Raw genomic sequence first — 10641 nt, 5'->3', positions numbered from 1 at the left:
GGGGTGCCGACGGGGGCTCCCTAGCAGCGCTGACCCCAGAGCCGTCCTGCACCCCGGGGCAGGGACATGGCCCGAGGAGAGATGGAGGCAGGCTTCCTGGCAGTCCCTCCTGCCATCCTGGTGCCCTTCTGTGCAGGGGGATACTGGCAAAAGGATGAGCCGACGCTCCTGGCAGGGCTGACCCTTTCAGCTGCCCTGGTGCCTTCCAGCACCCTGGGGTGCCTGTCCCAGGTGCTCCCCGGGAGGTCTCTGCTGGCCTCTGTCCAGCCCAGGAGCTTCCCTGGGTGGGTGTATTCACCCAGGCTAGTGCACGTGTGTGTGGTTGGGCAGGTCTCCCTCCCAGTTACTGGTCATGTATCCCAGTCTAGGATGGCTGCAGGATGGTTTTTTTGTCTTGGATATCTTTTATTTACCCGCCAAATCCCTACGTTCATAGTCACGTGCAACTAGGCGTGTTGGTGTCTTCTCACGAGCAAGGATTTCACTGGCTGGACACCCCCCTCTGATCCTTACACGTGGGTTTAAAGCCTGTCTCGGGGAGAGCTGTTGTATGAAAACTGGCACAACGTGATGGGGTTGCACTGAGGCCTCCAGCGTGTGCAGCACCATCTCCCCTCGGGCAGGGGTGGCTTGATAAACATCACTGGCATAGGGACGGGGTCTGGTAGATGTGACCCTTTCATGCTCCCTGCCTAGGGATTAGTAATTTGCTTTCCTTGAGTTCTGGTGGGACGGCTGCAGGGAGCGGTGCAGCCTGATGTGGGTGCAAGCGATGTGACGGGAGCTGGAGCTTCAGCCCATGCCTTCGCAGGGATCCGGGCACTCGTGCGCTTCCCTTGTTAACTGCTCATTTTTTTGGGTAGTCCTGCTCTGTGGTTTGTCATCGCTCGAAGCTGACCGCCTGTGCCTCTCTCGTCCCTCTCAGCTAGGCACGTTCAAGTCTGATGATGGGGATTATTTTGTAGAGCCGCTGCTATCGCTTGAAGAACAGGAGTATGAAGAAGAGCACAATAAACCACATCTAGTTTACCGACACCGGACATCTCCAACCAGTTCTTCAGGGGACAGGCAGACTTGCGATACTCCAGGTACTCGTTTTGTTACTGCCCTTAATGACTTACGAAAGGGTACTAATTTGCAGTAAAGATCCAGTAGGTTTGTATGGGGTAGAAAGGATGCGAAGTTGAGGGGACCCATTTAGAAATGGTACTGTGTGTGCTAGGACCGGGCTCGTGGTGGTACTGCTGTCCTGGAGAGACATGGTGTGCCTGTGCTTTCTAGTAATCAGTTATAAGGAAGTTGCGGTCAGGAAAAACACTACGGTTTCTGTTTCATCCCTGCTGTAAGGCTGGCAAGGGATCCTTTGAGCTGTCTTGCCTTAAACATCCTATGAGCCTTTAAACTTGCTTTCTGTCCTCTCCTACGTGTAATTCCTAACCATCCTAATCTAATTTGCTCTCGGTCTGAAATTCTGTTTCTGTCCTTTAAATGACATCCTGCTGTCTTGGTCTTGCTGTGCTCCTCGTCTTCCTTCCCCAAATCTGGTTGTGAGTTGCAATGTCTTCTTTCTTTCTAGTGGAAATGAGAAGGTCCTAACGCCAAGCCTGACAGTTCTTCCCTTATTAATCACTTTTCCATGGTTCATTTTCAAAGGCTTTTTTTTACCTCATGGCCCTTCCTCCACCAGCACCATCTCCCTGACCTCCTCGCTGCCTCTTTCTAGTCTTTGCACATGTGAAAGAGCACAAGCCTTTTTATCTCCCCTTCATGTGCCTTGGTGAGCAATAGCCTTGCTCCTACTGTCCCTATTATCTGCAGTGACCTCCTGCTGCTCTCTGCTTCGTTGACTTCCTGATTTTCACAACTAATCCTCTCCTTTGGCAGCAAATACCTAAGTTCTCTCTGAAGAAGCTTATTCCTTCGGTCTCTTGTTTCACCTGCTGTTTTGCCCTCCTCCTTTGGCCTGCAGCTAGATCTACAGGAGCTTTAAAGCCTAAACAGAGTAGACCTTGACTGGCTTCCCTTGCGTGGGCTGCAAGCTGCTCATGAGCTGCAAAGTAGGTGGAGTTGCTCAGGGAGTAAAGGTACCACAGGAGGAGAAGTGTGGTGCCAAACTTAGACTGCGTTTAGCACGTGTGACTCGTTTGGCACCCATGACTGTAGATCGCGGCCGTGCTGTTCAGCTGTCGGTCTGTTCAGCTTGCACTGATCACGCTAAGTCAGAAGATGCTCTGGTGCACTGTGACCAGCCAGAGCTGATGCTCTAGCAACACATGTTTCTTCTAGAAGGTATGTGGATACAGTCCACATGCACACATACACGCTGGGGGACAGTGATACCTCTCACAAGGCTGTCATTGTTTGTTCTTCCAAGGGTTGCTGCTGGACTATGCCATTCTGGTTTCTCTCTTCCAGCTGTTTCTGCTCCCTTCTTTGAGATCAGATGCAGGAGACTCAGAACAGTTGGAAAGAAACACGGAATCTGGCACATTGCATCAGTAGCCCTTGGAGGAACGGAGCAGCAGATCACAGGACTCATTGAATCAAAGGTAGCTGGGAGGTCTCTGACTTTTGCTTGTGGACTTTGCTCTGTGCCATTATAAGTCTGCTGTTTTTCACCCCACTATATCATAGCTTCCATTTAGGGTGTTATTCTTCTGGATCATGATTCACAAGAATAATACTCCATCCATGATATTACCAACATCGTGTATATCTCTTTCTCCTCTTTTCCAACATACTTTGCCTCTTGCTTGTCTTGTTTCTTTGCTCTTCTCAGTTGCTTCGTGTAGTGGAGGAAGAAGGTCTTGCCTCTTAAGGGTTCCAGATCGGTGCTATAGTCTTACTTGTCCTCCTGTCCTCTTCCTCTCCATCTCTCCCTCTCCCTTTTACCGTTGTCCAAGTTTTTGAAAGAGAATGATGCTTTGGTCATACATGTATGGTGAACAAGTCTTGGTCACTTCATTTAAGGAGCAAGTAAAGGGAAGCCTGAGCAATGCTGAACCTTGGTGTTCCCCCTTGGGTTACATCTGGTGGAGAGAAGGTGTCTCATGGGTCTTTGGAGCAGAGGGGAAAACGCAAAAATCTGGCAGCACTCGCTGTTTTGGACAGGGTGCATCTGTCACTCTTACCAGAGACGAATGGTTTCGTGAGAGTTTGGGAGTTTGTTATAGCTGTAGGGTGTTGTGTGAATCCAGTCTTTTGTCAGAAGAACGTGTGAAAAGGTGCGTTTGCATTGCAGGCTTCTGGCAGGGATTGAAATTTGCTCAAAGAGGAAATTAATGCGAGGGAAATCTTAAGTACCCACCCTGCAGTGAGCAAGGGAGCCCACGTTGCCGGGCAGTGGTGCTATTAAGAAGGGTTTTCTGATAGTCATCTTATGATTAATAAGCAACATACTGGTGTGCCCTTGCCATGATGATGTAATTATAGACTTGCAGTATCGAGGAAAAGTTTCCCTTGTGAGTCGACTGACAGATTGAGTAAAAGCTTTCATTTCCAGCGGTCTCCCTAGTGTTGCTTTTAGTTTTCAGCATTCTCAGGTCAGCTTAGAAAAACAGGTATTTGATTTTGTTAAGTTTTAATTAGCAGTTTCTGATAATGGTTTTAGGTCCTCTGACATATGAGATACTCTGCAGATGTTCTGGGAAAAAAAAATCTTTCTCCTCTGAACACTGATGGATATCGAATGCAAACTGTGCTCGGCGTATGAACTTTCATAGCACAACACCGGGGTCTCCTGCCAATGCACTTCAGCCGTCTGGCGTATAGCTCAACTGCTGCAATAAAAACTTTTGACAAAGTTTTCCTTGGGGTAATGGGTTAATGTAGTTTCAGCCATAGGAAATGGTGCAATTTCTCCTCCTTCCCTTCGTTTAGTTAGTACCGTGAATCAATTTGTCATCTGGTCGAGGATCTGGCAGAATAATTAGTTGTGCTTTACTGAATAGCCCTGACGGGATGAAGACTTGGCCAGGCTGTCAGCCTGATGTCACTAGGTGCAGCGCCACTACCACCCCTTGCTTCACGATAGCAAGCTATTCCGATCCAAATTATTAAATATCCGCTTTCTTGAGGTGGAGGAGGAAGAGAAAAGAAATTCTGATCCTAAAAAAAGAAAAAAAAGGAAGCGGCTCATTGCGACACTGGAGAGTGGAACTTTCCTGCGCCCCGCGGAGGAACAATCTGACTCCAATGATAAAAGGCGCGGAGCTGCATCCTGCAACACCGCGGGGAGCTGCACCCTCCATGCCGGCTGGCTTGGGGAGGCTGGTGGCAGCTCTCCGACCCCCCCGTCCAGTCTGAACTCCTGCCAGGAGTACAGCAGCGAGCCCTACCCACTGGTTTCTATGTGAAACCCTGAAGGTTTGGTCTGGCAGAGAGATGTCCAGCTCCAGATGCCAACAGGACACTGCCTCTGGTCGTCACCTAAGTGGCACTTTGGGCCACCTCTTGCCCTGCGTCTTGTGTCCCTTTCTGCTGCCTCTCCTTTCTCTCACGTTTCCCACTTTTTTTTGTCATCGATATGTTTATATGTATATTTTGGTTATTGGATTCTCTGGAGCTCTTCCAGTTTTGTTGGGTTTTGTGATAACTTTAGCCTTTTACAGAATCTTCGCCAGTCATTCTGCGCGGTGGCCACCCCTTGTTCTGAGACAGATGTGCCTGGTGGCACCAAGCTACAATTGCCCTATGTCCATGAGTATAAATGCAAGAGTTGGACTTTCTCATCTCTCCAGTTTTGCTGCATGCTCAGCTATTTCATGGCTCCAAATTTTCAAATTCCTTGGAGCTTTTACTGTGACCCTGGTGCAGGAATCCTGAATGAACTCTTTTGGGCAGCTCCTTCTTTGTTCCCACTGTGTTCATGTTGGTGCTCTCCTGATTTGTACTTTCTGTTTCCTTCCCAGCTTCTTTAGTTAAATACCTCCCTATTCTTGCCCCATTTTTCGTAATTCTTTTACATTCAAGTCCCATCTGTGGCTGAGATGGATAAATCAAGGACTGAATATGTAGTGAGCGCTAGCTGTTCCCAACACTTGCTGCTGGTCAGCCGTGCCCATCCTGAGGCTGGTGCGTTAGACATGGGCTCTATGAGGATCTTGCACAAAGTCCTGGCTCCTTAATGAGAGTGCTTAAAGCGGGAATATCCACCACAGGCAGAACTCCTCATGCAGAAGCAGCAATAACACTCTGACGGTGCCAAACTAGTAGGAAGATGATTAGAGCTTTTTCTGTTTCTGGAGGAGAGCCAAGGGGCTGTAGCCAGCAAAGAAGCCTTCCAGCGATTTGTGCTGAGGTGGTGAGATTTTGGAAGCGGGCTCAGACGAGTGCAGGACAGAGCAGATCTTACCTGCACAGAGCTGGCTGTGCCCACACCTGCTGCCGGCGGAGGTGGGAGAGTCCGGTGACTCAGGTGCCGAGGTTGCTTTCCAAAAACCACCGAGCACAGATGGCTACTGCGCATAGCCTGGAGGCTTAGCACGTCCCAGTAACAGATGCAAGAGGGTCCCAAACTTGCAATTGGGTATTTAGTTGTAAGACATTAAAGCAGTTTGGGTACTCGGGAGGCAGCACGTGTTTAGCCAGGCACAGCAGCTCTGAAAAGGCAAAGCCCGTGTGCTCATCTGGGTGAGCAGGAGAAAAGAAGCTGTGTGTGTTGTAAGTTGTGTTGAGGAGGCTGCTATAAAAAGCACAAGACAAATCAGCAGCGTGAACCAAGTCTTGCCACCGAGCTAGCGTGACACAGGCATAATCAGTAATGTGTCACTGATTTTTCAGTTGCATTAATGAGTAATTTGTAATAGATGACCCTTCCACAGTAACTTTAACAACCCTTCCCACTGAACGTGACACTGGGAAGCCACCAGAGCAGAGATGTGCTGCCCTGTGTCTTGAGCAAGCGAATGCCTGGTGCTGCCAACTTGATGATTGTGATCTTGTTTCCATGTGATAATTAGCACCAGCTCGTTCAGCACTTACAGATGGTTGTCATCTCCCTTCCAATGCCACCCAGCTGCATGGGAAACGGTTGGTGAACCCACGGCACAAGCTGGAGATGGTCCTGCCACTGTGTTCCCACGTATTTGGGAAGGGGTGGCCAGGTTGAGGTTGCCAGGGTTGTGGGTATATTAATGTGTTACCAATGTTGTGGCCTGGAGGAGGATGTGTTGGAGGTCTGGCACCGTGGCTAAAGCCTGACTTTGTCCCTTTCCGTGTAACGTGGTCTCTCGTTGGCACAGGTAGGTGATGAGCTCTTGCTCCTGCCTGAACTGTGGTTTGAGGTGTATACCCGGTGTTAGAATTGGCAATGGTGAGGAATGGGGCCAGAGATGGAAAATGTGATACTCATTCTACAGACCATTTATATGTGTTATGTTCTTATTTTATAGTGGTTTTGAGGCAGAAACTTTGAATGCCTCTTGCACAGGACTTGGTGTTTGTACTGTTGTGAGTGGTCCATGGTGAAATCCCAGATCCTTTGCAGTCGAGCTGTTGGTCTAGAGCCCTTTTGTATTTTTGCTATTTCTTTTGCACTGTTTGTCTTGCTTCCAACTGTGTTCTTATTTGGTTTTCAACTCCTTCATTCAGCAGAACTTCACACTCTAGGTGTCTGGTTTCCAGGCAGGTCCTCAGGCAAATTCTGTACTGCTTGGTCTCACGTAGCCATGGGGTTGCAGAAGATCTTCAGGGAGGTTTTCCTAAGCCTTTGCTTCCAGGTTGAGCAATCCTTGAGCTCTTTCAAAAGTCTGTTTAAGCTGTCAGCTTTGTTTTTGGCCTCGGGGTAAAACATTGACTTCGTTCTTTCCCTCAGAAAAATTTCACATCTTAAGGAAGTGAATTGTAATTTATAGTCAGAGAGTAATTATTTCAGGTTTCCTTCCCTCCCAAAACCAGCAAATGAGAGAGTTACGTCACAAGTCCCATATGCTAATGTAATTAATTCTATTTCTGGCTTCCTATTGAGGTAATAGTGGAGTAACAGCCAACTAGTACTTGGTCAAATGGGCTTGGGATGTCAAACACAAGCTTTTCCCATACTAAGTTGGGAAAGAGATCAGTCTGTAATGTATGTGCTATCTTGCTGTGGTGTTGGCAAGTGAAATAAGCTATTAGACTGATTTCAGTTAAAAAAATCTGGTCGCAGCCAATGCTACAGATCCCATAACTCTGATTTTATTTTAAATTTTCTCAATGTGAGTTATAAGCAAGGTGCACACATTTTTTTGTTGTTATTCTTAGTATTGAGAATGTATCAAGCATCTATCTGGCACCCTAATGGTGGAAGACCAAGATTGTGACTAAACAAATTATTATTGATTGGTTATTGTTTTGCAACTTAGACATCGTAAGTGAACAGAGTTAAATTATTGTCCTGGAATCAAAATGGAGGTACTTGCAATTTTGCATCTACTTTTACATCATCTGTGTGGATGCCTGCTGAAGGAGAAGCAGGGAGGTATTGCTTTGGTACTTTCCATCTGTACCCCATGACATATACTACTGAAAATAAACAGGCTGACTGTACTGTGACTTCTCTTCCCACGTGCCTGTATTGTCATTACCAGCATCCCTGTAGCCAACTGCTAGGCAAAGTTTCTTTCTTTCTAATGAGATTTTTTTTTTTCATCTTTTACTGAGTGTCAGTACAAAGTTGTGGTGATCTCAATGTTGTTCTTGTTGGTATGGTACCTCATAGGTATCGCTAGACGTGATTGCAGATAACGCGTTGGTATACTTGCGACTGTTATACGTTGAAAGTTGCATTAAGACCAAGCAAACAAACGTGGGAGTTCGGGTGCTTAGGCGGTTTGCAAGGCAGAAGTCAGGCTTGGCAAGTGGAAGCTCTAGAGCTCTGCAGGCAAATAAGTTCAGTTGGCCCAGGCAGTGCAGAAGGCAGCAGCTCTGACCGTTTTTCTGATGTGCTGAAATGTATGTCAGCGTGCATGTGGTATATTTGTACCGGTTTGACCCACAACCTGGCCAAGATACCTGTCTGCTCATGTGTGAAACACTGGGATGTACTTCAGCAAACTGCCCATCCCCTTGCAGTGTCAGGGTGGTTTTCAAGGGTATTTTGCCATGTTTTTTTTCAGTCGTTCTGCAGGGGCAGTTTATTTTTCTTCCTGAACCAGTGGATTATGGAACTGGTGTTAGTGATTTTCAGGACCGTAACTTTATGTCAGCCATACCTTAAACCAATTTTGTACCACTTCAGTGGTGCTTTTGTGCCTTGCAGTTGTGAGGTGCAGTTATTTAGTTATTTTACCTGTAAGATGATCTTGAATCATTTTTCTGCCACATGCTCAGCTCACGTGTTACTATCTGCTTTCTTAAAGAGGCAATTTATTGTTTTGTCATTAATCTAGTTTCTGTCTACTGTGCAAAATTGATAGCTTTCATGTACAACTTTTTACCTTAGGCAGAAAAAAAAATCCTTTAAAGCTGGAATGCATTCTCACATACATTATCAGGAAAGGAAACGTCTAGAGTATGTGTGGTCTTTGGTGTTTTCATGGTATAAAAACAGAAAATATTTTCTTACTAAGGGAAGTTGATTGATACTAAGTGTAAGTCCATGGTTCTCAAGCATTCTGGCCTAAGCAGCAGGAAGAAGGGCAAGATCACCCTGAAAGACATAGGTGGGCCACAGTGGGTGAATGGAGGTGAGACTGCTGATTTTCGTACCAGCGATGCTTCATGCCAGTCTAAACTACTCATGGCTCTATAGTGTTGCTTTCTGGCCTTAGGGTATTTTCACATATTACAAACACGAATTTCAGACTCTGGGCTTGGTGTGGGGGACTGACTTCAGCTCCTGGACTTGGACCTTTCTGAGGAGATCTGAACATTGCTTCGGTTGGACATCTAGGGAAGCCACTTTATTTGTACGTGCAAAATTCAAAGTGGAGGAAGGAGAGAAAATTAACAAGCAGGTGTGCTTGGGTCATGAGAGCTTACCATCCATTCATGCAAACGTTTCTCTTAATGGCAAAGAAAATGTTTTTATAGAAGCCAAATATTTTTATTCTCTTGGAAGAGTTTGGAAGGGAACTCTTCTGAACCCAGACTGTTTCCTAATTCAAAGGGAAGCACAAATAACACAGGGAAAATTAAAGTTTCCCTCCTTTGTATCAGTCTAACAGCACCACTTGTGAAAGGTCTGATATTTTCCTGTATTTTCAATCATTCCAACCATGGAAGTTTGATCTATGCAGTTTTGTCCAGCTCTTGCCGATGAAGGTTGAAAATCCAGCTGATCTCTCTGTTAAGTGAGTTCAGGTTAATTTGCATTTGAACACTTTCTGGTTTGCAGATCAGAAAAATTGAGCAAACTTTCATTTTCACCCTTTCTCTTTGGATCCTGGCTGGCACGGATCATTAATTTACCTTCCAATGTAGGTCACTGGTCTTGTCTCTATAGTTAAAGCCTATTTTCCCTTTCTAGCTATAGCAGCTTTGATTGCACAGTCAAGGGAAGGCAGGATTAGTCCTGCTCATAGGACTGGGCATCTCAGCATGGTACAGAGCAAGGCAGTTGCTGCTCCCCTGTTACATTACCATCCCTGGCTGTTGTCTGAGCAGGGCGAGAAGCTGCTGGCCGCCAAGGGGTGTTCAGCTCTGGGTTATGCTGGCCACGACAGCATGCCCACAGTAATAGAGGTAAGAATTCGGCCTTGTGCAAATTCATCTATCTTTCAATATATCTACAGGTACATCTCAGAGATATAAAACATATCGATGTAGAATTAAAACAGACCCAGGGCTAGAAAAATCCTTTGGTCCAGCTTAGGACCTGTTTGGGTCCTAAAGAGGAGCCAGTTTCCATCCCATTTCCAGGCAAGAACAGCCTAAAAATATGGTTTCATTTCAGCCAGTCTGACCTCTTCATGAAGAAGATCCGTTTTGCCTCTTGTCTCTCTTTTCCAAGTGATGGCAGTCACTTCAGTGGCTGCTGTTGTATCAGCTACAGGCAACAAATTCAGGCCAGCCAACTGTAGCTGGAGCTCATACCGAAGGGTTTGGGCAGGGTTTGCTGCTGTGGCTGCTGCTGGGGTCGAGGGAGGCAGGTCACACACTGCCTGCCTGCCTGGAGGGAGCTCAGCTGGGTTTTATGGAGGTGTGCAATAAATAATTAACTTCCAAATGATAGTTTTATCATCTGTGCAGCTGGATCAGAGCGGGTCTAGGAGCATTATGAGCGCTGAGCAGCAAACTTTCTGTATAGAGTCCTAGGTCACACATTCAGAAAAGGTATGATAGTAAGTTGGTTTGAAAGGACCATGCTACTTATACTCTTATATGTCTCTTTTTTTTTTTTTCCTCCCTCTTTCTTTCCCCTGCTATGTGCAGCTCTCTTGAACTTAGAGCTGAATTGGAATTGCTTGCACTGTCACATGTCTTATTTAATTGTGCAAATTGCTTTCTATTCCAAGGACAAGTTAATGTAGAAATGGAAAGGATTAGAACTGTTGGGATAAGCGATCGCTCTTTCTTTTAATTTTTGGTTTTAGCATAACAATAGCTACTATTTCAAAAGCAGTCCCTGGCTCTGCCCTGTGACCCTTTCATGCAGGCAAAGTACTTGCGTAGGGCCTGAGTCTCCCCTTGGGATAGATCCAAAGACCATTAATCAGCAGG

The 10641-nt window shown here is 46.3% G+C and overlaps 1 protein-coding gene across 1 annotated transcript in view; it reads left to right on the top strand.

Moving 5' to 3' along the window:
• Positions 1-925: 925 nt before the first annotated feature.
• ADAMTS9 (ADAM metallopeptidase with thrombospondin type 1 motif, 9) overlaps positions 926-10641 on the top strand; it is a gene marked incomplete at its 5' end in the record, with an annotated part of 81696 nt that continues 71980 nt past the window's right edge. The window contains one exon of the mRNA XM_009708926.1: positions 926-1088. Within this exon, the coding sequence (XP_009707228.1) occupies positions 926-1088 (163 nt within the window). The remainder of the gene's footprint in view (positions 1089-10641) is intronic.

The sequence above is a fragment of the Cariama cristata genome, unplaced genomic scaffold (assembly GCF_000690535.1).
Source record: "Cariama cristata isolate BGI_N322 unplaced genomic scaffold, ASM69053v1 scaffold15230, whole genome shotgun sequence".
NCBI classification, from domain to species: domain Eukaryota; kingdom Metazoa; phylum Chordata; class Aves; order Cariamiformes; family Cariamidae; genus Cariama; species Cariama cristata.
The sequence above is the reverse complement of the archived record's forward strand: the minus strand, read 5'-3'. Positions and strand labels throughout refer to the sequence as shown.